Source organism: Lissotriton vulgaris, chromosome 5, assembly GCF_964263255.1.
Source record: "Lissotriton vulgaris chromosome 5, aLisVul1.2, whole genome shotgun sequence".
Taxonomy (NCBI): domain Eukaryota; kingdom Metazoa; phylum Chordata; class Amphibia; order Caudata; family Salamandridae; genus Lissotriton; species Lissotriton vulgaris.
This window is the reverse complement of record NC_141693.1, coordinates 1,205,950,130-1,205,977,185: the sequence shown is the minus strand read 5'-3', so window position 1 is coordinate 1,205,977,185 and position 27,056 is coordinate 1,205,950,130. Positions and strand designations below refer to the sequence as shown.

Genomic DNA, 27,056 nt, shown 5'->3' with positions numbered 1-27,056 from the left:
TTACTTCAGCCAGCTGCCTCATCAACAAGACATGTGGAGCACAGGATGGTCAACAGGCTTTCAGCAGCCCCGGTCATGGCCAGGCTTCCTCTGCTAGTGATTCTCATTCTCCAGTGCGGTGCACTAGAATCACATTGCATGTGTGCGTAACATGGTTTTTGCTAGTCAGCAGCATGTCTTGCTTATCAGCATCTTCTGGGACAGCAAATGTTTGGATGATCAGCATGCAGCTAACAGTCAAACACCTCCCAGAAAAGATCAGGAATTCATTAATGAACTATGCTGTTATCAAGTGGTTTAATTTGTTACCTGCTCCTTCTACAGAGAATAGAACAAATACAGGACATAATCATCATTTGCTGAAAGGAGGCTGTACACTAGAGGGCCCACGGAGAGGGAAGTGCTGCTAGAGCAAGGGTCCTGGCCCAAGGTCTGAACAGCACAAAGCAATGGAGCCAGCACAGCAATGATCTAACTGGAGGACACCAGGGTGAGGACATGCTGACCAAATTCACATGACAATGGCGTACAGTCATAATCCACCTATCAATGCAATGGGGCTGGCTCACCAAGATCACAGTCATGTGATCCAAGCAGCCAGACCTGTAGTGGCTTCTGAAGGCACATGCTGTGGGTAGGGGAGCAGTGGAAGGGGAGGGGGGCTGAAGCAGTAGTTTGTTCGAAATAAAGAAGGGAGAGCAAGCCCTTAAGGTGCAGGTAATAATAAAATCCAAATAGATGCATTAAGTTGCAACAACCATAACAAAAAAAAGCATGTGGGGTTAGGGACAACAAGGAGCTGTTTGTGGTCATAATGAAAGGACCTCTGAAGGCTGCCACACTGTGGCCTAAGAAGGAACAGATTAAACTAATCTAAGACAAAGTGGAGGGTTTACTCAAAGGGTTGGTTCCATGAGGGACCAGAAAAACCCTTCGACAGACAGCATGTAGTACATAAGTATCTGCTCTAGTGTTTCTGGAATGTTTTTACTTCATGCAAAATGTGCTTCACGCTTATGTTCTATGTTTTCCTGTGATTTATGGGTTCTCTTCCACGGCAGTTACTGGTTGCCTCTGTGGTGGAGAGTCCGCTCTTGTCGCTTACCTGGATCTTATTAAAGGACTTCCTAACTTCAATTGGATCTGTATCTTCTATTTACAACACAGCATGAGTGCCTTGAGTCCCCCCCGGGTGAGTAGTGCGCTATACAAATGCTTTGATTGATTGATTGAAATCTCACAATCAGAAGTAATGGTGCATGGACGGCTAAGAAGCCGCCAAGGAGTAGGTGTGAAGAGATAAGTTAGGGAACAGGGAGCAAAAACACCTAACACTTAGTAATTAGCATTCATTCATTCCTACTACGTCACAAGTTCAGTTTTCAAATTCTTTATTAAAAATATTTAAGATTTAGGATTGCTGCATCTATTGTCCAAGGTTTTCTGCACGTCATAGAAATAACATCTGAATACAATTTGTGACTATGATGCTATTTAAATGTACATTCAGAAACAAATATATATGTATATATTTTTTTTAAAATCAAAGATGTTGCCTCTACTGCTTAGATTGTTAGAATGTGCATTAGTCATATTAGTCTTGAAAACCAAATTAAATTTGCGTGGAAATACCTTTCAGTTAGGTACATATTAGACCAATGGAGAATTGTATTTAGATTTCATAAATAAGTTACCCTGGAGTTGCTACGTATATTATCTCGATTAGTGCAGACAGCAGTGACCACTGATGAGTGTTACTGGCAGCGTCACTCAGTAAATGCTACACGTAGTGTCCTTCAATATATTTTCAAACCAGTGTCCCAGTGAATATTGTCAAAACTATCCCTCAGTGGGTTTTTGCACCAGTGAGCTTCAGATAGTAACCACAGACAAAATCTTGGTGAGTGTCCATGCCTTGCAGTGAATTTAGCCAAAACTGTCCCTCAGCCTCATTTAGGCTATAACTGAAGAATAACAAACAGTAAAAACACAGTCCGAAAACTCACCTGAAGAGCTTGGAGCAAGGTTCGTGGTTATGGATTTCTGTTATGGAGAAAAGAACAAAGATTGTCACTATGAATCAGATCAAATCAAAAACCAGTGTACTAAGAGGAGGCCCTACCCAGATAATGTAGAGACTGCTTTTGTCTCAATGTAGTTTCATAAAAGTAGTTTACCAGCGTGTTAAGTACACATAAGAATCAAGCTAGATCTCTTTAAAAAAAGAATACAAAGAAATCTAGGTTCTACCTGGCATACAGAAAAACTACTTTTCTAAGACTACACACTATCAACGCAATTGTTCTTTGCTGTCTGACCAGGGACTACATCTAGTTAGTATATTCATGTTTCGACAGGTAGGGCATGTTGTAGAACCCTTACACATCCTCTCACACCCACTTGGTTTACCACACCCATATCAACTATTAATAAACCAAAAGGCTCTAGCAAAGTAGGTGTTGCACTTATCTTTCAGGTAAATATTTTACCCAATAAGTCAAACAGTTTTAAATGCTTTAAACTAGCAAGGTAAAAAAACAAGAACTACGCCTCTATCACATCGGAAGAGGTATATTTCTTGCCACTCTTTTAAATTTGTACGCTGATACTAAGGTGCCTTATTATCCCTTGTAGACGGCTATTCAACAAGACAGTATTTCTTGTGTTTATAACATTGCTATTGATTAGTAAAATCATTACTTAAGATGTGTACAATGCGACGTTTGCTATGGTTTCTTGGTTTATTAACGCTTTATTGAACCTGGGTCGAATGCAAAAAAAGAGCTGGGGCAAAGCGTGGAGTAGGGTGAGCCACAGTAAATAAAAGGGACAAACAGAACCTAAAGTTGTGAAGAACATTCTTAAGAACACCGTGTTATTGTGCGAATAGAAGTATTAAAATGACCCAAGACGGAAAATAAAGACAAGCAAAAATGAGTACACCTGTTATAGGTAAACTGAGAGACCGAGGCAGCATTCCAGTAGGCAGAGGGCACAGCACTGAAGGATAGGCTGGGGAAAGGGGATGAAGGGATGGGCAACAGAAAGCACCTTGGAAGATGGGAAAGGATACTACTCTTCTCTCTTCCAAAATAAATTCAAAGTTAACCCAGCACAAAGGGATAGCAATGCTTTCCTCCAAGGTTATTCCAAAGTGAGGCACTGTAATTGCAAATGGCACCAAGATGAATAGCTGCACTAAAAGTGGTACTGTACTTAATAATGATAATGTGAGGTTTTGGTAAAGTAGATGATGTACTTAATGCGGACCCTGCTGTTCAGCCTTTTCTGCTGACACTGGAATACTACATGAGGGAAGATTCTCTATTCCTAAGGAGGACAGTGGAGAGTCAGACTAGGGGAAAAGGAATGCAATTGCCCTGCTGATTAGGGCCACTAGAGAAGGTACCATGCTTGCCATGAAAATGTTGCAGGGTCAAACTAGGACAGCTTCCCTCCTTACTTTCCATACTGATACTGCACAGTTGCTTTAAGACCGATATGGACATCAAAGGGCTGCACTCATGAAAGAGCAGGAAATCATAAAATGTGTACCACATACAGACAACTTGCCTAGTTTCCTTTCTGCTCAAATCAGGCATGGAGGAGAGACCCATTTTGTGGGTTTTTTGTTACCTGTGGTCACTCAGAAGAACTCTAACTCTCAAGAAGCATCGGACGCTGTAGTCCACTCAGTCGTGAAATCCATTATATTACAGACATTTCCTATGAGGTTATTTTGCTCCTCTTTTAAAAAAAAATATACATGGACTACAAAATTCTTAATTGCAAAAAGGAATATGCATACGAGTGTTCTAGGTAGCCCATTTATCTTTTTTTGTGGATGATTGACTAAGTGCATAGAAATGTCATGTTTAAATTATGTTCAAATATTGGATCTTTATTAACATTTAACAAGCATTTACAATGCAATAGGTCTCGCAGCATTAAAGTTTTAATTATTGGCATTGTATATGACAATGCCAATAGTTATAACTTTTGCAAATGTGACACCTATAGCATTTGTAATGCAATATGTGTTGTATTTACGTGACTTAGATGTATTGATATTACCAATAACAATGGCTTTTAATTTTTTTAATAATTAATACTTAAATAAAAGTTATTGTAATTGAGTCGGTGGAAGGGTGAAGTGGGTCGTGTCCCCGAGTGATGTGGTGGTGTAAATGAGTGATGTGGTGGTGTAAATGAGTGATGTGGTGGTGTAAATGAGTGATGTGGTGGTGCCCAAGAGTGATGTGGTGGTGCCCAAGAGTGATGTGGTGGTGCCCAAGAGTGATGTGGTGGTGCCCAAGAGTGATGTGGTGGTGCCCAAGAGTGATGTGGTGGTGCCCAAGAGTGATGTGGTGGTGCCCAAGAGTGATGTGGCGTTGTCCCCGAGTGATGTGCTGGTGTGATGTTAGGTCGCTTATTGTAGAATACAACCAATACAAGCAGAGTCACTGTCAGGCTACCGTGAGGGTTTCTGTGGAAGGGTGGCTGGCGCTTGAATCGCGCAGTACAGGCAGCATTCTTTCAGGACAAATGTCATATGGGAGGATTGTCGATGAGTATAGGAGCTGTGCACACAGCACGGCGAAGGTCGGATTGGCCTTGAGGACAGCCTGGCAGTGCCAGGAGGGCTTTTTTGGTAGTTCAGTGTGTGTGTCTGTGTCGGTTTTTGGGTGTTTGTAGGCCTGTTTTTACTTGGTGCGAGTGCGGATTTTACCATTTGGTTTCCTTGATATTACCACAAACTGTGCCTGCAGCAAGCACACACAAGTGTTTTCAATACACAGGAACCTATTTGTTTTTTCGAGATATTCCTATTACATTATTGAGCTTTTCAGGCTGTCATTTAGCTGTTAGCTGGAGCTGTTCAGTCAGCACGCAGGGGAGCATGCAGGGGCGTAGCTACTGCTGGTTCAGCAGGTACAGTGATACCGAGGCCCGGTGGTGTGAGGGGCCCAGTGCACCCCCACCTATGGCTGTATTTTGCTACATAAACCTGTGCTAGCAGGGCCTGTGGTCCTTGCCTGCACTAGGGAACATGATGCCATTGCTATGCTACCTTGTGCATCCTGGAGTGGGACTGGGTAAGGGGGTGTGCAGTACTGGAAGTGTGCATCTATTTAGGGGTGTACTGCGCAAATAATGGGCACAAGAGTCAGACACACCTTTATTCCGCTGTTCACGGAGTCAAGGGTGATAGATGCTTATGCCCGTTTCTTTCTACTTGCTGATGCTGCCTTATGTTTATTATTCACGAGAACGTCCTTGTTCAGCACTGTTGGTTTGTGGGCAGCGAGGGGGGACGGAAGCACGCAGAAGGGAGAGTGGCATTGCTATCCAGTGAGTAATTAGCTTTGTGATGGATTCCACAGCGACCCTGTAGTTTGCCCTCAGCGTTTCCTCCCAGTCTCTGGTGATCCTAACTCCCAGGTATTTTATCTCAGATGTGCATCATGTTAGCGGAATATCTATTAGAAATTCAGGGGTGGAAGGGTTTAGAGGGAATATCTGAGACTTGCTCCAATATGTATCCCCGAAATATAACTTAACTTGATGAAATCATGCAAAACAGGATTCGGGCTTATTTTCGATTTCCGGAGGTAAAGGGTGATGTCATCTGCGTACAGCGACACCAGTATCTGCCAGGATATGGGATAGGATATTCTCTGTGGTGTTGACGGATGTAGTGGCTCAGTGGCCAGGATGAAAAACCGGGGCGTGAGGGGACATCCCTGTCAAGTGCTCCTGGAGATAGAGAAGGGGTCAGAGTACAAACCATTTATCTGCGCCTCAACCACAGGCTGACAATATAGCAGTACTATTCAGGCGAGAAACACTGGCAGCTGGCACATACGTCCTAGGATTGCAAGTAGTCCCATTCAAGCAAGTTGAATACCTTTGTGGCATCTTAATAAATAAATAAATAAATAAATAACCGCTGCAGCATTGGACTATTTCCTGCAGTAGTGCAAAAATTGTGCTCCGATTATGAAAAGTAGCCCTACCAGGTATATACCCAGCCTGATCAGGCAGCACAAGTCCCTTCATAAGTAAGCTTAACCTGTTAGCTAGGATTTTGGAAAGTATCTTGGAATCGCAACGTATTAATGACAGAGGTCTATAGGCATCGCATTTAGTGGCATCCTTGCCAGGTTTGAAAAGGGAAAGGATAAGGGTTTGCCTCATTGATAGTGGAAGTGCACCACTCTCCACCGCTTCCTCATATAGTTCTCTAAGAATGGGGGCCATTTATAAAAGTCTGCTGGTGCCCCATCAGGACCCGGTGCTTTGCCAGATCGCATTTGCAGGATTGCTGCTCTCACGTCATCCTCCTTGATGGCAGCTGATCAACACTTCCTGCAGTTATCATTAATCCATCCTAACGCTGAGTCCTTAAAATATGCAGCATCATCTATGTGGCTGGGCCTATGCGTACTATAAAGCTGCTTATAGTGGGAAGCAAATAGGTTCCGAATTTACTTTGAGTCTGTGTGTGTCACCCCCTCATCATCTTCCACACTAAATATTGTATTGGAGATTCTAGGAGTTTTTATTGTCTCAGCCAAAGCTTTCCCAGGTCTCTCGCCCTCTCTGTACGCACGGGCTCAGGCGTACTACGAGCAGAATAGTGATTCTCTTTCTGCGGTGTCTGTGTATTCTAATAGAAGTAGTTCTTTGAAACACGCTTGTTTAAGGGGCAAATGACATTCTAGTGTGGAGTTTAATAGTCTTGATATCTAGTTCCAGTTTGCCCATAAGATCTCGCAGAATTTCCCTGTTTTTGGCTATGCATACTCCATGAATCGTGACTTTGAAGCTCTCCCAGACGCTTGCCAGCGTCTGGACTCTCCCTATATTACGGAGGAAAAATCCTGCACTTCCTGCCAAACTTTCTCTCGGAAGCACATATCCAAGAGAGCCATAGGGAGCAGTCTCCATGATCTATATGGGGATGTATTAACCGGGGCAGAGCCTCAGCATAAGAGGGGGGCATGATATGAATATGTTCTAGCTAGGTGTTCAGTCCCCCTAAGACAAGAGCAGAGCCCAGCCGATAGCAACCAATAATCTATACAGGACCAGCTGGCGTGTGCATTAGATATAAATGTGCCTTCCCCATGCGAGGGGTGTAATGTCCTACAATGGTCTAATAGATGGTGGTCTGCAAGAATAGCATTTAGGTGTTGGACTGCCCTAGTGTGGGGCTCCAGAGTGCCTGGGAACGATCTAAGCATGAGTTCAGGGCTAGATTCAAGTCCCCCTCCACCCCCTGCCCCAATATCAAAGGAGTGGATCCAATATTTATTATGAGGCCCCATTGCGTATCAAAAAATAGTGAATCGTCTACATTCAGTGCATAGCAATTTACTAGTGTCACTGATTATGCAGCGAGCCTACCCCACATAATGCAATAAATTCCTTGTGCATCTTGATACATGCCAGCGGGACAATACCCCACTCAGGCCTTTATCTAAACAGCAGTGCCTCTGGAGTAAGTACAGAATGAGGAGAAGCATCTATGGGCATCGCATTTCCCAACAAAACCAGGGGTGGGCCCAGGTTAGAGGTGCGTCTCCTGTAGCATTGCAACTTGTACGTGGGGTCTATCAAGGTAACTAAGCACGTGCTGTCTCTTGTGAGGATCTCTCAATCCACGAACATTCCATGTCATCAGATTGAGTGTGCAATCAGCCGGGATAGTATGTGAGGTCATGCATTAATTATTGTGTCTATGTGGCAATTCCAAATAATTTATATGCTATCGCGAGGTCCGACTAAGGCTATCGTACTTTTGCTGTATTTTTTCCTCCCATCCTTTTCAAAACTTCGCTGCTGTGTTTACAGGTCTCTGAGATTTTGTTCCACCTCAGTTTGGGGCGGAGGGGTGTTGGTCATCTGGGGCGCGGTGATGTGGGAGATGCTGAAGTGGATGATGGAGTGATATAGCCATGTCACAGAACTCACAACGACCCATTTGATGCAGTTGCTGGAGGTGAAAATTAGGTCCAGTGTGTGCCCTGCGGCGTGTGTAGGGTTGTGGACTATGAGCCAATCCGAGGCTGCTCATACTGTTGAGGAGGGGTGCAGTGTTTGTCGTTGGGTCATCAATGTGGAAATTTAGTTTGTTGAAGAAGATGCAGTTCTTGGAGGCTAAGGGCGCAATGACGTCTGCGATGGGTGTTGCTGGAGCGCAGGACTGGGAGTCTGTATGCGAGGGTGCCTCTGATGGTTGTCATGTCGGCCATGTGGTGCTTGAAGTGGAGATGTTCCATGTATGTGGCGGGGTTGTCGGTGGTGGCGGCTGTACACTGTATGGTCTCCTTGGGGGTGATGGCTGTTCCTCCTCAGCTTGTTGGTGCTGTCCTGGTGAGTGATTTTATATAATTGGGGATCGCTGTGTCAATGTCTGGGGTGGATGTGGGGTGGTGTCAGATCTCAATGAGGAAGACTATGTCGGGTGCAAGGGTGGCAATGAGGCCCCATAATTCACTGAAATTCTTGCATAGTGAGTGTGTGTTGAGAAGGGTGCATGCAAGGTGGTGCTTTTGTTTAGGTGGGGTCTGTAGTGCTTGGGGGGGCTGGTCGGTGGGTAGTGGCAGGTGAAGTGTCAGTGGATGCAGGTGAAAGGTCCTACCATCAGTAGGCACAGTAGCACAGTGTTTGTTGTGGCATCTGGGGTCGAGGTTGCAGAGCTTGGCGATTATGTATTTTCCGGGGGCTGTAGGGCCAGGGGTTGTGGCGCTGAGTGCAGTCCAGGCGCAGACTGACTTGCCTTAGGTGTGCAAGTGGCGCGGTCGCGCTGCATCCTGCATTAAGTAGGTCCTAGGGTGGGGCTTCCGTTTGCTGGAAGTAGGGTAAGTGGGAAAACCTGGTTAGGAAAACCCAGTCTGAAAAACCTGGGCAATTGCTATGTCACTGGATCAGTCTGGAACTGGAGGCCACCAACAAAGTGGCAAGCTAGGTGTGCCAATGCCTATAAACTAGAGAATGCATTTTTCTAATGACAATACAAATTTCATGCATTATATAAAAATGAAACTTAGGTTTTGTCCATAAACTTCATTTGTCCATTCTTCTCCTCCTGCTACTAAACAATGTTGGGATTCTAAGCAAATAAAATCTCTAACTGAGGCCCCCAGATAATAGCGGTGATAAATGGAATTCTACACCCAAATGGCATTACATTTAACTTGCCAGGAAATTCATTGGCATGGACTGTCTGTACAAGGTTTACTTGCTTAAGCTCAGACAACAACAGCTCCATGTTTTCTGTGCTGAAGGAGGATACCAGTAAAATGCTGTAATTTTTCTGTAGGTGAACAGATGATCTTTTTTCTGCAGGCATTGTTAGTGTGGCTATAATTAACCTTGCGTTGTAAAAGGCTTTATGTTCTTTGTTACTTAAGGACTGGATATTTGATTTTTGAAACTGCTATCTTTGTGGATGGTCGACTAAGATATATTCAAGCTTCATTCCTCAGAATTTGAGATCAATTCTATGCCAGTACCGGAGGCTTGGGTTATGCATTTTGCTTACTTCATTTACAGCTCAGACGCCATAAAAACAAAATCAAAATCATGGCAAACCCTTAAAGCATTGTAAATCCCAGGAGTCTATTGCAAAAAAAAAAAAAAGAAAAAAAAAAGCACAACAAGAGTAGTTCTTTAAATCACTACATTCACTACCCTCCCGCAGTCTAAATTCTCTACCCCCTCTCACCCCTCTCCCGTTCGTGCCTTCCCGCCTGCCTGCACTCCCCTTTCTAATGCAATAGGTCTTTCGTAAATGAGCCCTATTGCATTGCAAATGCTTCTTTAAATCAGAGACTGCCCTCATAGATCAGGAAGTGGAATCTTTGCTGTAATTCCTGCATCCTCACACCCAACGCGCTGTCTCAGCAACCCATTTGTTAAAAAGAAAAAAAAGACAAAGGTCATTGACCTACAACACAAGTTCAAGAGTTCGAAGAATGGCTTGTGCATCACTATTTCAAGATGGACCAGAATCACCTCCTCAGGGACATTCTCCTTCGAGACGACTGGTTTGGCAGGGTGGATCAGAGGATGCCTACCTCACAATTCCAATTTATCCACCCATCAAACATTCCTCTAGGTCATGCGAAGATAATACACCTATGAGATTCAAGCTTGACCATTATGCTGGTCATAGGCACAATGGTGCTTAACCAAAGTGCTGGAACCAGCAATGGGACTAGGGCGATCCCAAGGAATTTGTCTGCGAATTCATCTGAATGATATTTAGATTCATTGATATTTTAGCGATGAACTAGAATCCAGCTCAATTAAGATTTGGGTTGATCAACAACAAGGAGAAATCCAACCTCTCTCAAGCCTAGACCATGTTCTTTCTGGTATGTTCGTCACAGACAGAGGCACAAAATCGTGACTGCTATCAGAGCTGGCCAAATTCAGATGAATTGTGGTCACAGTGGAACACCTACTAGGAAACTAAAATTAGATTGTGAAAGTAAAGTTCAGGTATCTGAAAAACTGTACAGCATGGACACTGGATTTAGCAATTTTTCAGATGATGAATAAATGGGGACAAAGTGAGATCGATCCGTTTGAATCTTGACTGGACCACCAGACCCAAAGATACTATAGATGAAGGTCTAATCTGCAATTAGAGACCACAGACTTTCCATCTCAGGATTGGAGTCTAAGTCTTAAGTACGCATTTCCTCCTTTTTCAATGCCTGACTGAAGGAGTAAGTGAAAATACAGACATTGAACAGGGTTCTGGTGACACCAGCAAGGAAACTGCTTGTCTGGTTTCCAGTTTTTCTGGAACTTTCTTGGGGTTCCTCAATTCTTCTTCCTCAACATCTTAACACAAAGGATTTTCAGGGCAACCAGAGGCAGCTCATATCAGGGGGGAAAATATGCGGTGAAGGAACAGAAATAATAAAACAAAACTTATCTGCTGCCCTCCAGCATTGCGTCATGCTCTGGTGCTACTCTTCATTGCAGGCAGGCTCATGCTCCCAGCCTCCCCAGCGGCCAATCCTGAAGCTGCCCTCGTTGAGAGCAGCTTCATGATTGGCCTTTGCGCTGAGGATTTGCGGTCCAGGAAAGACTGGGAGGCTGTGCTTGCTCTCTCCAACCCAGCAATGCAGCTGGGTTGGAGAGAGCTTCACTGCACACGTGGGTTTGAAATACCGAGAACAGCTAGCCAAACCCATACGGCTGGTGAGGACAGGGCCCAGCACTCCCCACCCAGGCTGGCCCAGCCCCAAGAAAAAATAAATAAAACAGGTTTTAAACCAGTTTTATTATTGTTGTATTTTTCTAATTTTTTGAAGTGCCAGCGGACGATGGGTGACACTCCTCTGCCATGGTGGAGGAGCCGCTGCTGAGGGCAAATTAAACAGACTGGTATGGGAAAGAACACTACATTTGATGGCATGTAAGATTACCAGAGGCTGGGAAATTTCGGGGCTACAAATTACATCAAGAAAGCATGGGCAGAGACTACTCATGTGAGTTAATCGTGGAGTAAATAATCCTGTGGTGTTTGGGACAGAACCCAGATCCAATGGGTACAGATATTGTAGGTATTACATTTTCTCTCTAATTGGTTGACAGAGCGTCTGCATACAGAACTATTAAAACTTATACATCAGCAATTTTGGCAGGTCATTTGTCACTCGACTGGGTGCCAGTAGAAAGGGGGTGGGGGACACATCCCCTTGTGAGCAAATTGCTTCGGGAGCAATTGATTAGCTTTTCCTCTGAAAACCAGGTAAACCTAGTAGTGGGACATACATTTTGCCTGGAATCATGGCAAGATAATCAATATTTGTTAGAAAGGGGTTTTCAGGAAAACTAGCTATGTTGTTGTGCTTTATATCATGAAAGAGGGTTCTGGACATCATTGGCATCAAGCTTTAACTTATAATACGAGCCTTCAGTCTATTATAGAATGTAGAATTTCCTGACAATTGTGAAGTTTACATTTTATTAAGGACACGGGCATGGATTATCCTGCCCTTGGTTGCAGGTTTTCAACAACCCTAAATATAAGCTTTAACACCGGTTGGCATAAGCATACATTTGATCTAATATGCTAGCAAATATTGTAATGTCGGTGAGTCTATGTCAAAGTGATGGTAAGAGTCTAAAGTTGTGAACAGGTTAGTGAGCGAAAGAGGAGTACACTTAAACTTCTCTTAATTTTTTCTATTAGGAATGGATAAGAAGCAAGATCATCAATAGGAGGCACTGGACCCACTGCGGCTGAAAAGAGCAGAAAAAAAGAGGAAGTGCTGTTTCTTGAAGATTGTGCATAGCAGGAGGATTGCTGTTTTTTTTATTTAAAAACTCATGGAATATTAAGTCTTTGAAGAGTTTACAATGTTTCTGATCATTTTTTATGGCAGCTGCAGAGCGATAAATACAGCAAAATTTAAAATCGTTGCCTAGGTATCCTTAATAGAATTGATACTTTCCTTCACAACAGCTTGGAACTTTTACATGCAATTGCGCTGGTAGAAATATGTGCCAACAGCCCTGGCCAGTTGCCTCCATTTGTCACATCACCAATCTCATTACAATAATTTACTGTATGGAGAAAACGGTCAAAGAAAAAAAAAAAACAATTCTAATGCAGCATATGCTGTTTTTCTCTTGTTTCCATATGCCAAAACGTATGTCATTTGCTTGATAGCTGGAATTTAAAGTATCCTTAAAAGAAATGTATCTAATGAAGAATAAAATAGTTCTAAAGAAAGTGCGTAGCCTTTGCATATTTAATATATTTGAAAATAACAATATGAAAATAAATCAACATGTTCCTATATAGCACAGTGTATGCCAGTGACCAAGTTTATGTACGTGGGTTTCAAAATAATCCTTAATTGGCTTAAACTGGACTAATGCACCTGATAATGATTTGTAAAAAGAAAGTTCTGGTTTGGTGTACATGAATGAATCTGGCAAACCTAGATGTTAAGCCTGTCTGTGTTGAGCACTTGCTCTTCTGGTATTCTTTCTAACACTCTACCATGTTTCATAATGCTCTGCCAGGTCTTGATTTCTAAAAAATGTTTACAACCATCCCTCTCTCTCCTGCTTCCTCCTTGCGAAGTGAATGTCCAAGTTAGGTTAACAAGGAATGCTCTACCTTGACAAGGTTCACTCATGTCACAAGGTTCCTTTCACAAGCCCGGTGTCATTCACATGTCCTGCTCTTTTGTTACTTCTAGCACTTACTAAAGTGATATAACGCATATAAAAATGATCAAGTCCCTCTCTCTGAAAAAACAAATTGCAATGCCAACCCTCACCTCTGCCATCCACCAAATGACAGTGTTCAGGAAGAGTAATCTGCCATCTCCTTGCTCAACAAAAGGCCTCTTGGAATTTCTAAAGGAAGCCGGTTATCTCTCTCCTCAATACAGTGCTTGGGCCACCTCCCTCTACCTAAAGGAATGCAGGCAACTGTCTGTGAAGCTATCCTCACCCTGTGTCATGCTAAACCAAGAGCATCCAAATGGATCCTACTTTGCTTTTGTGTAATAAATAACAAGAAACAAACTTTAGGAGTAAACATCAAAAGGCATCCTTTCCAGCATTTACATAACTTCCTTTTCGATAGATTTCATTCAATGTCTGCATTACTACTATGTATATTGTCTCACGTTGCTTTTAACACGCTTCATTCAATGCCCAACCTAAAGTTTTTTATATTTAACTATGTATACATACAGATATTACTTTACGCTTCCAACCCCTGAGCTGACCAGCTGAAGCTGTGGTCTAACAGACGTCTGGCAGCGGACACACTGTTCGCCTAATTTTAGGGCCTATTAAAAAGTACACAACATAGCCCCATCTAACATGCAAATAATGATGCTTGTTTCTACAGTGTTGGATCCACAGAGTGAAGTATTTGCCCAATTTAGAGATTCATGGTAAAGTGCTAAAATCCATCGGTAGAATTTGCTCAACCATATTATAATTATGGTGGTGGAATCTCAAACAGATTTTACTCAGATTCAGCACTTTGGTAGTTCCTTCACTAATGGAAAGATTTTCTGTTGGTACCCAATTCAAAAGCAGGCCTTACAGGAACAATTAAAACAAGTATAGCTACTACAACTAATTTCAAGGTGAGTGACCGAAATTAGCCAGAAAGTAATGACTGTAGGAATGTAAACAAATGATAGCACTGTGTGCACACATTCATCTATTTATGGCACCGAGAAGAGCAAGTATTTTCGGCTTAGTGAACAATTTTTTTTTCATACTAGCAGAATATAATATTTCATTCACAGTACTGCTTGTAATAATTTTTAGGAAGATCAAGGACACCATCAAAAGGTTTTTTACGAGGGATTGAACATGTTAAGTGTTTTCATTGTAGGTTTTTACAGACTCTATTCTTTCCTTTCATCTGAATGACCCCTGTCCATTGGTTCTGAATCAGTCAACTCATTAGAGGAACGGACGGAAGCCTGAGACAAGCACTGGACTGGAATTGAGCTCCATGCTGCACTCGCGGAGAATGCTGAAAGCATATACCAGTTCTCAAGTTGTAATGAATGGAAGCAAGTGACCCTAGCAGCAATGGGAGTGTAAAACATGTGCCTCCAGCTCAAATGTTCTGAACTAAAAACAATACCTGAACTTCTCATAGTGTTCAGGGAGGGGCATAGGCCTAAATTAAAGATGACGTAGAAAGGAAATCCGAACACTTACAGAGAAACGAGAAGACATTTAATCTTGGTTAAATTATTCTGATTAAAAGGTATTTTTTTCTTCGGTCATTAAACTTTAATGCTGTTTGCCAGCAAAATATATTTTCTAGACAAGCTGACTTGTAAGATTCCTAAGAAAGACACTTTCAAATGGAAAATTACCATAACTGTTCTCTCGCTTACAGAAATTCATAAAGAGTGAATATCTCCAACTATGCACACAATCCTAGGATACATTACTTTTCTTTAAAAAAAAAGTATTTTTACATTTTAAAAGGATTTAAAACATAACATTTTAGTTATTTGTTGACAGAAATATAAATGCATATGTCACAAAGAAGCTCTTCTGGCCTAATCCTTTTCACCATTCCGTTTTGAAAAGATCAAAAATGAAAAGGAAACTGCTCCAACAACCGTACAGTCTCAAGAAATGAAAAAATATAGGTAAAGTCAATAGGTCTCACCTTAGTGACCTATTGACTTCACCAATGGTTTTTAGTGATGCTGTACACCATGGGTACTAACAAACCATTTCCCCAGTGGCCAAAATGTATGGTCTATGGAGCGGACGAGTCTGCAGAGATAGTATGGGACCGGTGGATGTAAGGTAAGCGTAGGTGGAATGAAGGATGTACATGTTAACTGTGAGTCATGGAGTTCTTCTGGGGGTTTCCCTGCATACTGCCCTCTAAATTATGCCCCTATTCTCTAAAAGAGACACAGATTTGACAATACTATGCTGTATGTGAGACGCTGCATTCCTACCACAGACTGGGATAAGTATTCTCTGCTTGCTATCACTACATTTAGCGAATCAAGTGTGCAAAAGTAGTAACTTGGTTACTGGATTGGAATGAAATAAAATCTCAGGCCTCAATCTCCATTTCTCTTAGTCTCTTATCTGTAAACATTAGCCATGCCTGGGAGCAGGATCAGTTAAGGTAGGAAGTGTTAATAAAATTCCCTGATTTGACAAGACTTTTACTATAAGCGTTGCTGGTAAAAGGATATAGGTAGTTTTTCTAATTGTGGTTAGTAATCTTTGTGCATGCACATCATTATGCTTTTGATTAGATCACCTAGTAGTTTTAGAATCTTCCGAAACAACCTCTGAATGTGCCTCCTCATTGCTTTTAGCAGATCCTATAAACCTTTGTTTTGTTGAGATGTAAATTTGAAATGATACAGTAGCACAAGTTACTACTTGTGTAACGATATATCTGTAAGAGACATTAGTTAGTGATAGATTCCTTACCTTAGAATATCCCCAGACGTCAGACTGGATCCGGAAACTTTTGCGTAGCAGTACCCTTGCGCGTCGGTAGGCGTTGTCTGCGGCTCCGCGTCCGTCGTAGACGCCGTGATGACGGAGTACTTAGACGCCGCCTCCGCCTGCTGACGTCAGTTCTTAGACACAGCTTTTCCGCGCCAGAAGCGCAGAGCCATGCCAAAAACCAACACTGGTGCCATGAAACTAGGACCCTGAAAGGGGATGACCTTAACCCTAGATATCGGTTCGCAGAACGGGAGGATGGGTGGGTCGGTAAGGAATCTATCACTAACTAATGTCTCTTACAGATATATCGTTACACAAGTAGTAACTTGTGCATCTGAAAGAGACACGTTGGTGATAGATTCCTTACCTTAGAATAGATACCCCAGCAATACCATCCCTGGAGGACGGAACGGCCAAAGTAGCCGTCCCTCCGGACTCGACTGTCCAGGCAATAGTGTCTTGCAAACGTGTGCAGCGAGGCTCACGTAGCCGCCTGGCAAATGTCCTACAAGGGCACACCTCGGCCCAAGGCAGTTGTAGTGGCTCGAGTGGAATGAGCCCTCAGCCCAACAGGGGGTTCCTTCTTAGCCAAGGAGTAACACGCTTGGATGCACAAGATAATCCACTGAGAGATGGTCCGCTTGTGCACCGCTTTCCCTTTCTTAGCGCCCGCGTATCCCACAAAGAATGGATCATCCACCCGGAACTGTTGTGTGCGATTCAGATAAAATGAGAGCGCACGTTTTGGGTCCAGACGGTGGAGCCTCCCCTCCTCTCTCGAGGGGTGCGGAGGCGGAAAGAAGGTCGGCAAAGTGATGGATTGCCCAATGTGGAAGGCCGTGACTACCTTGGGTAGGAAGGAGGGCATTGTCCGTAAAACACAACCTTGTCCGGATGTACTGAAAGGAAAGGAGGCTTACAAGATAGAGCCTGGAGCTCACTCACTCTCCTGGCAGAGGTGATGGCTACCAGGAAGGCAGTCTTCAAAGAAAGAAGGCGAAGAGGACAGTTGTGAAGTGGCTCAAAGGGAGCGCACATCAGAAACGTAAGAACCAGGTTCAAGTCCCACTGAGGCATCACGAAGGGAACAGGAGGAAAGGTATGAGTGATGCCCTTCAGGAATCGATTAACGATAGGGGACTTGAACAAAGAAGGTTGGTCAGGCAGCCTCAGAAAGGCTGAAAGAGCTGAAAGATAGCCCTTGACAGTGCCCAGAGCAGAGCCCTGCTGGGCAAGAGAGAGAAGAAAGAGGAGAACCTCAGAAAGAGGGGCATTGAGGGGATCCACAGCCTTTGCTGTGCACCATGCCACAAATCTGTTCCACCTACAGGCGTATACCGACTTTGTGGAGGGACGCCTGGCTGCCAGAATGATGCTACAGACTTCAGGAGGCAAGTCAAATGGCCTCAACTGTCGTCGCTCAATCTCCAAGCATGGAGGTGGAGACTGGACAGGTTCGGGTGGAGGACCGTCCCCTGCTGCTGCGACAGAAGGTCCTCCTGAAGAGGCGGACGAACCGGGGGATCGACTGAAATACTGAGTAGCTCCGGATACCAGTACCTTTGTGCCCAGTCCGGAGCCACAAGGATGACTTGTGCCCGGTCACGCTTGATCTTCTTCAGCACTCTGGGCAGAAGTGGTATAGGCAGAAAGGCGTACAACAGACCAACTCCACTCGCGACGAAAAGCGTCTCCGAGCGAGTGCCGCCTTGGAAATTCCAACGCGCAGAACTGATGACATTGCGCGTTCTCTTCGGTGGCGAATAGATCTAACCAAGGCTCTCCCCACTGCTGAAAGAGGCCTTGCGCCACGTCAGAGTTCAGACGCCATTCGTGATCCATCGAGCACCGTCGGCTGAGTTCGTCCGCCCTGGCGTTCAGAGAACCTGGCAGGTGTTGAACCATCAGAGTCACGCCCTGATGTTCCAGCCATTACCAGAGGCGCAGAGCCTCCTGGCAGAGGGTCCACGACCCCGCCCTGTTTGTTGCAGTACCACATGGCGGTGGTGTTGTCCGTGAACACCTGCACTACACTCCCTCGGACAGACGGGAGGAATGCCTTCAGTGCTAGATGAATCGCCCGCAGCTCCAACAGGTTGATATGGAGCCGGGACTCCGCCGGAGACCAGAGGCCTCTGATCTCCGCCTCTCCCAAGTGGCCTCCCCAGCCCTGGAGGGACGCGTCCGTCACAACTACGTGCTCCGGTTGGGGAAAGGAGAGGGATCTGCCGTTGACATAATCGCGGTCCGTGAGCCACCACTGCAGCTGTCTCGCAGTGCCCTCCAAGATCAGGACATGGTCGGACAGGTTGCCCTGATGCTGGGCCTACTGAAACTTCAGGTCCCACTGCAGAGCCCGCATCCGCCACCGTGCGTGATACACCAGAAGGATGCAGGAGGCCATCAGCCCCAGAAGCCGCAGCGTCAACCTGATCGAAACTCGGGATAAAGGCCGGAAGATCGGAATCAGAGCCTGTATATCCCGAACCCGCTGTTCGGGCGGGTAAACCCGAAACTGCGCCGAGTCGAGAACCGCTCCGATGAAAAGGAGCTTCTGAGAGGGGCACAGGTGTGACTTCGGCACATTGATGGAAAATCCCAGCTGGTGCAGGAGATCCGCCGTAGTCTGGAGGTGGCTGACGACTGGCTGGGGCGAGCCCGCCTTTAACAACCAGTCGTCTAGGTAGGGGAAGACTGACACCCCTAACCTGCGCAGATGAGCTGCGACCACCGCCATCACCTTCGTGAACACCCGTGGGGCGCTGGTAAGGCCGAAGGGGAGCACGGTAAACTGAAAGTGCTTGTGGGCTACCGTGAACCGCAGGTAACGCCGGTGGGCCAGCAGGACGGGGATGTGGAAATACGCGTCCTGCAAGTCCAACGCTACCATCCAGTCTCCTGGATCTAGGGCAGCTAAGACCTGAGCCAAAGTCAGCATTTTGAACTTCTCCTTCCAGAGGAAGCCGTTGACGTTCCTCAGATCCAAGATCGGGCGTAGGCCCCCTTTGCCCTTCTTGGGTACCAGAAAGTAGTGGGAGTAGCAACCACGTCCTACTTCTGGCCCAGGAACGTGCTCCATGGCCCCCCTAGGCCAAGAGGGCCGAAACTTCCTCCTGCAGGAGCCGCAAGTGATCCCCCGATACGCGGTGGTGTTGCAGTGGCATGGCTTGAGGAGTCGTCTCGAAGGGGAGGGAGTGGCCCCTTCAGACGATCTGCAGCACCCACCTGTCCGAAGTGACAGTGCGCCAGTGAGAGTGGTGATGGCGAATCCTGCCTCCCACTGGCGTCCAATGGGCGGAAAAGCACGGACTAGGAGGGTTTAGAGGTGGATGCCGCGGGGGCAGGTGTGGACCGACTCCGCCTGGTTCCCCGACCGCCTCCGCGGCGGTTTCCATGTCCGCCGCCGCGCTGGACGACAGTCTGCGGCGAGTGGCTGGCGGCACGTGTGAGGGCGCCCCTTCCCTGGCCACGAAAGGAGCGAAAGGCACCAGTTAGCTGGCGCGGGGCCGAGAGGCCCAAGGACTTGGCCGTAGCCCTGGAGTCCTTAAAGCGCTCAAGCGCGTGGTCTGCCTTGTCGCCAAAGAGGAGACGCCATCGAACGGCATGTCCATAAGGGTGTTTTGGACGTCTGCCGAAAAATTGGCGGATCTCAGCCAGGCTTGGCGTCTCACCGCCACTGTCGTAGCCATCGCTCTGCCCAGAGTCTGTAGTATCCAGCCCACACCTGATGGAATACGTGGCTGCGTCCCGGCCCTCCACAAGGGCTTGGCCGAGTTTGGCCAAGACCTCCAACGGGCACTCTGGCAGCACTTCCGCCACCCACAGAGAGTGGGTGTAGCGGCCCAAGAGGCATGCGGTGTTGGAAGACCGCTGTCCCAAACTAATGGACGAGAATATCTTCTTCCCATAATTCTTGTACCTCTTGGATTCCCAGTCCGGCGGGGCCGTCCGGAATGCGGTCTGGGAATTAGAAGCCTGGATGACCAGACTCTCAGGGGTGGGGTGCGAGGACAGGAAACATGGGTCGCCCGGAGCCGGCGTCTGGCCACGTTCCTATCTACGGGCGAACCCGTAGCGGGCCTGGACCAAGTGCCCAAAAGAACGTCCATCAAGGCCTCATTAAACGGCAGCAGAGGCTCCAAAGCATGACTGCGGCTTAAGGACCTCTGTGAGGAGGTTAGTCCTCACGGCCTCGACGGGTAGCTCAAGGCCCAAGGCCTTGGCAGCCCTCGTCAACACCACACCATAGGTAGCCCCTTCCTCCGAAGCCACGGTAGGAGGAGAGACAAATCCAGTGTCTGGAGAGGTGTCCAGGCCACTGGCCTCCCCAAGGTCTCCTGCCCAGTCTATATTAGACTGACACTCCTTGGTCAGAAGGTCCTTAGACCCCTCCCAATCCTCCTCATCACCCATCTCCTGAGATTTAGGGTCGTAATTGTATGAGGTCGGTTCGTAGAAATAAAAATCTCCAAACGGCGTCGGGTGCGGCGCCGATAGGTGCCGTCCCGACGTCGGAACCGAAGTAAGGGAGGTATCGGCTACGGCGCCGCCCGAGGACGGCGCCGGAGGTGACACCACACGGACCGACGCCGGGGGGGGGGGGGTCGTAAGGTCCACCGGTGACGATCCAGAGCCCGAGGAAGGTTCAGTGGCGCCCTGCGGCGCCGGGCCCGAAGGCGCCGGCGGCGCCGGAGCAGCTGTTCCCTGCGGCGCCGGGCCAGAGGGCACCGGCGGTGTCAGGATCGTGGGGCCCGAAGGCGCCGGCCACGGACTGCCAGCTCGTGTCGGCTGTTGTGATACTGCCAAGGGGGTCTCAGATCACTCTCCCATCTCACTCTGTCTAGGGACCCCCCCTGAGGGGTCCGCGGGCAGTCTGGCGGCTTAATGCCTGGTTCAACGATGGTGGAGTCCCTCACCAGGAGCTACATAATTTTTTCTCCACTAATACAGGCTCGGTCCCCTCGCAGGGGACACTATGGGAAGCGAGCAAGGCCGTTATCCGGGGGGTGGCCAGGGGATTGGTCCACGCGAAGCGGTCGGACGGATGGCCCAGCTTGCTCAACTGGAATCCCATGCAGAGTGGCTTGAGACGGCTTTGCTCACGGGTGGCACGGGGGACTCCTCTCGTCAGCTGATCGTTATGCATTAGGAGATCTATCGGGTGTCATTGGAATCTGTCAAGATGCTTTGGCGTTCGTTGGCTGCCCGTATTTATGGGTAGGGGGGGGACAAGAATGGTAAGCTCCTCCATAACCTAGTGTCTTATCTTAAAGTCCACCGTATTATCCCTGAAATCCGCTCCGACACTGGGACCCTCCAGGTGATGTCTTCAGCCATTGCACAAACTTACTATGAGACCCTTTATACCGCCCGTTCCCTGAATGCTTCCCTAGAAGATTTGTTGGACGAGACAGACACCCGACTCCCGGGTCTCTCTCCAGAGGCGGCGGAGGCCCTGGACTGTCCTTTCACCCTGGAGGAAATCCAGGACGCTATCTCACTCCTGCATCCCGAGAAGACGCCTGGTCCCGACGGGTACCCCCAAGAGTACTACGCGACCTTTCGGGATGTCCTGGCCCCCCATTTGGTAGATCTTTTCCGCCACGTGGCGGAGGTAGGGGCATTCCCGTCTGAATCGGATCTTGCCACGATAGTGGTCATTCCAAAGATGCAACCGGCCTCCCTGAGCTGTGCAGACTACCGTCTGATTTCTCTGATTAAGATTTTCGCCACGGTCTTGGCTCAGAGGCTCCGACCCCTTCTGCAAGATCTTGTCCACCCTGACCAATGCGGGTTTATGCCTGCCAGAGGCACTCGCCATTGTATTCCCCGGCTCCGTCTGGCTCTGGCTAACTGTGGGAGTCTCATCCCGTACTTGGCACTACTCTTCTTAGACTTTGAAAAGGCCTTTGATACAGTGAACTGGGAATATCTACAAGATGTGCTGGGCAGGATGGGTTTCGGTCCCTCGTTCTGCCATCTGATCAGTGTTCTCTACGCTAGCCCCAGAGCCCGAGTGCTCATCAATGGGGAGCTGTCCGGGGCCTTTCCGATCCAAAGGGGTACGCGCCAGGGGTGCCTGCTTTCACCACTCTTATTCGCGCTGGCGATGGAGCCCCTGGCGGCTCTCATCCGGCAGGACCCACTTATCAGGGATGGGCCTGGGACTCGAGTCAAGTGGACAAGATAGCCCTATACGCGGATGACGTTTTGCTTTATTTAGCAGACCCTGATAGTTCTGGCCCCAGGTGCCTGGCGACCCTTGTCGCATTTGAGCGGGTTTCTGGACTCCGCCTCAACCCGGCAAAGTCAACCCTAGTGCCCCTGCGCCCCTCCCGGGATTGCTTTGACTGGCAGTCGGACATCCCCCTTAGAAGGCACTCGGTCAAATACCTTGGCGTTTGGATAGCTCTTCTGCCAGAACTTGAATGGGGTCGAAACGTCACGCCATTGGTCGTTCGGATGAAGGTGGATCTCAAGAAGTGGCAGACTCTCCCCTTAACCCGTTGGGAAGGAGTGCGCCGTTTAAAATGATGGTCCTCCCCAGTTTTCTTCAGATAATGCAAAACATTACTATCCACCTGCCGAGTAGCTGGTTCTGTGAATTGGACAGTGTCCTCACCCGGTTTCTCTGGGGAGGGGGTAGGCTACGCTTATCTCTGGCGCACTGTCGTATCCCCCCCATTGAGTGTGCCTCCACAGCTAGGCAGACAATGTGAGATCTTTTGGTTACATGGTCTTTAAAGTCATGTATTGAAAGGAGAGAAGCTGCATTCTAGTGTCATTTGCTTGGCAAAAGGGGAGTGGTAGCAAAGAGACACCACAGTGTTGGACTCACCTTAAGCAAGGAATGGGAGAAATACAGAGATCAGGTGGAAGCCCACTTCAGAATCAAAAGGAAGCTCTTGAAAAATCGAATTCACTAGTATGCGTTGTACAGTACTACTATATTGACCAAGTCACATTGTGCCTTTCTAGCCAACCGCCACCTGTTTTTTTTCTGGGAATTTGGGAAATGGAATTGAGGGTCGGGGAGACTGGAGGACTAACTGGGGTGTGAACCATTTACATACAAAACGAGGCAGGGACAGAAAATTTACCAAACTTATAAGCATTACATTTTTGAAGGTACATTGTCTAGACAATACGTTGTTGTATAGGGTGAAGCAAATTTTCATACCTCAATTTTCATGAGCTGCACACGAGAGCCGCCAACAACCAGCACTTGGCAGTGATTAACAAGTACACCTAACAGACCGATCTGCTCCCTGTAGCAAACATGAATTTAGGTCCCAGGCAGCTCGAACAGGGAGGTTAAGAAGTCTACTGCTTTGCGGTCTGCAGTATTATCAGCAACTGACAACAATCTTTGCAAAGCATCGGCTAGACCTATAATTGAGCCAGAGCAGATTTAGAGTGATGGGGGACCAGAACTCACTCTTCAGGAGCTCCACTTGAATGGCACTACAAATCCTAAAGAACGAACAAATGCTATTCAAAGAGCTCATGAAGGAGAACTTTGACACAAAGCAGTATTGTTACATTAGTGATAAAATGGAGATCAGCCAGATCATCAGCAAAATGTGAAACAAGAATAAGAAGGCTCAATCAAATGTAGGTTTTTGGGCTAGGAGACCGATTTCTTTGCAAAAATGTACCACAAGTTATAATCTTTGTCAAGCGATGTGTACAATGGTGTTCAGGAAGACAAAGCAGCCTTTGATTGACTAGAACCTTACAATTGGCCTTAACTTTACATTGAGAAAGGACTTAATTTAAGTTGTGAAACACGATTGTGGTGCTGGTGCATTTTCCTGGTATCAAAGCTACAATTATGAGATGGTATTATTATACCCAAGAGGTGCATCATCTAAAAGCTGAAGTTGATATTAATAAAACCTTTTTCTTTATGTAGTATGTTACATCACCACCATTGACATACATTACCATACAGGAATTATTAACGCCCAATTTAATTACTGTTAGTGTACCTACCTCACATGGATGGAAGGTTGTGTTGCCCTTTGCAGGATCTGAACTTATTACCTGCACATCCTTGCAAATGTCAGTGACAAATGTTTAGCTCCCTGAGCTATCTTGCCGATTGGGATTTTATTTACGCAAGGAGAGAAGTGCAAGACAACATTGTAAACTACTGATTTGTTGATGGAACACTTAGAAAAAAGTGTGCCTTCAAAATGCTGCTGGTCTACTTTGGGGTATTCCACAGCAAGTGACTAAAAGGTTGAGGTATAAAGTAAAAAAGGCCTGAGACCAGCTCACAGGTCAAGCTTAAGTGGGCCTTTGCTTTGCCAGGCATCTATCCACATCCAAGAGAATCACAAAAAAAGGTAAGACAGTGTGGTATCTCCCAGAGCTCTGATATGGAACTAAACCAGAAAGAAATTAACCTAATATATAATGGGCATGCAGCTCACAAATGGTCCCTGTTAGAACTGGCTATTTCTGGTAGGCTAAGGCTGACGCCAAAGCCAGGCAGAAACCACCCTTCTAGTCAGGGCAAGGAAGTCACACGCCAAGATAACCTCTGCTCACCCCCTTGGTAGCTTGGCACAAGCAGTAAGGCTAAACTCGGAGGCAATGTGTAAAGCATTTGCGCCAGCGCACAACAGCAACAACATACTAGGCACACCACAAAAGAGACTCCACACAAGGTTATTATAAAAATAACTTTTGTATTGTAAAAACACATCAGATAAAATCACACATATACAGGGTGCCAACTGGCACAGGTAATATTCACATGGGATTATTTACAAGACAGGGCCACATGGGCCACTGTCATAATCAACACTTTCAGAAATAGAAATACTTGTCAGAAATTAGAATAAAAGGATATAAAATCACTGTAGCACAAAGTAACAGTTAGAAATCACAACCAGTACCTACTGGTAACAGGAACCAGGACCTTACTAGGACCACCTGTACTAAAAAGGACAACCACCTAAGAATAAACACATTTAGAGGTATGAACAAGAACACCTTACCCATGATGCATAAAACACATTCAGAGGAGTAATAAAGAGAAACACATGATGCCATAAAATACACTCAGAGGTGTTAAGAATAAAGCACATGATGCAATAAAATACATTCAGGGGTGCAGCGCAAGAAGACACATGATGACTAAGCATTCAGGAGGTGCAGCACGCGCATGGAAAGAAAGACACATAATGCATAAACCTACACATTCAGAGGTGCCAGAACAGAAGTCAATAGCGCAAACAAAACACACAGTAGGCAATTACTATTAAAACCATAGAAATCACATTGCGCATGACTTACATAAGCCACCACCTGTGGCAGTCCCTAGGCCAACTGGCCTTGTGGGGCAAGGATGCCCTGAGTCCAATGTCAGGGCGTGCTGCCATGCAGCGCCAGTCACAGAGTACAAAAAGTCTAAACGTGGCAGCTTCCCACAAAGTGCTGGGCAGCTGGGGAACAACAAAACTGCGCCAGGGCCCTCACTGGCCCTTAGGCGCCAATTGCGCCAACTTGCTGGAGCCACACAGGCTCTTAAACCACACTGCGGCCAAAAGCTGGAGCCACACAGGCTCTTGGCATAACACACATACCCCATGGTGCATAACGTTGGAGCCACACAGGCTCTTAAACAATCATAGGCCCCTAGAGCCCTCAGGCTCTGAAAACAATGGTGCCCCCTAGAGCCTCACTGGACTCTCCAACCGTTGGGGCGACCCACTGCCAACCAGGGCCGCCCTTGAAGCCCTTGTGGCTTCACACTGACCATGAGCGCGAGCTCACGCTACTGGGGAGGGGCGGACACCGACAATGTGTCCCGTCGCCCCTCCCTTCTCTTCTGCCCCCTCGTTGGAGCTATCTGGGCTCGTGAAGAACGGCGGGCGGCCCACTGCCATTTGGGGCCGCCCTAACTACCCCGAACATCCCGGGTAGTACACTGGTGCCCTCACACGCCCCTACGGAGCCCCCCCCCCCCCCAGCCCGTTCACTCACCGGGCTGCTTCTTCTTGGACGGGGCTCCTCCGGGCAGACAGCAGAACACCTTCTGTGTTCGCGGTGGGGGCAGGCACCGACAATGTGCCTCGCGCCCCCTCCGCTCTTCCCGCTGCAGCGCTCCCATACGCAGGGCTCCCTCATGAGACACGGGAGCCCTGCTCAAGACGACGCCTCTCCTTTCTTTCCCAGGGCAGCCAGCACACGCGCTGGGTCAGGCGGAGGCGAGGTGGGCTCTCGTGCTCCTTCTTGATGGCGAGACCACATCCTCGGCAGCCGGCGGGGCTCTCCCCTCACATGGGAGCCCTGCTGCCGCCGCCATCTTCACTCTTCCCCTCGCCTCGCGGTCGCCATTCCTCGGCACCCGGGCTGCGGGGCGGGACTTCCGGCCAGCCGCGCTGCAATTGGCCGGCCGGCCGAGCACTTCCGGGTCGCCGCGGGCAGTGCGGCGGCACGATTCAGGCAGGCAGGCGGGCAGGCATTAAAAATATCGGCGTGGGCAGCCGGAGTTAAATAAAATTAAAAATAAGCGAGGTGGGCACTCGCCAGGGCGGGCAAAGCGCTCCTCAGCGCTAAATCAAAATAAAGCGCTCTAAAGCGCTATGGGGCAATAAAGCACTCCCAAAGCGCTAGAACACAAAGTACCAAGGTCCTTCCAGAAATGCAGCTCCACCATGCTGCACAAAGGTCCCAGAGAGTCTCAGGGGGCAAAGCAAAGTCCCCCCATCAGCCCAGGCAAGGCAGAGGGTCCTCAAGAAGTCCTCCAGGCATCCATGGGCTGGGCAGCGCCCGCCCCTACAAGAACATTTTGGATGGGGACACAGCCCCTTCTTATACACAGAAAAGTCTTTGAAGTCCTTTGAAGTCCTTTGAAGCAGGCAGTGTGAGAACCAGCTAGAACTGGTTATAGGGAAGTCCCTTCAGTATCAGGGAAAGAGGTGACAGTCGCCCAGCGGGAGGTGAAGCCAGCTTTGTAGTTAGGCAGGCACAGCCCTTCACTATCAGGTGCCATCTCCTCCCACTTCCCTGGCAGCAGATGCTGCCTTTCATCC

General features: G+C 47.3%; 1 protein-coding gene across 1 annotated transcript in view; it reads right to left on the bottom strand.

Annotated features, from left to right (window-relative positions):
• ABRAXAS2 (abraxas 2, BRISC complex subunit) overlaps positions 1 to 27,056 on the bottom strand; it is a 260,260-nt gene that overhangs the window by 188,414 nt on the left and 44,790 nt on the right. The window contains exon 3 of the mRNA XM_086923005.1: positions 2,007 to 2,043. Within this exon, the coding sequence (XP_086779131.1) occupies positions 2,007 to 2,043 (37 nt within the window). The remainder of the gene's footprint in view (positions 1 to 2,006; positions 2,044 to 27,056) is intronic.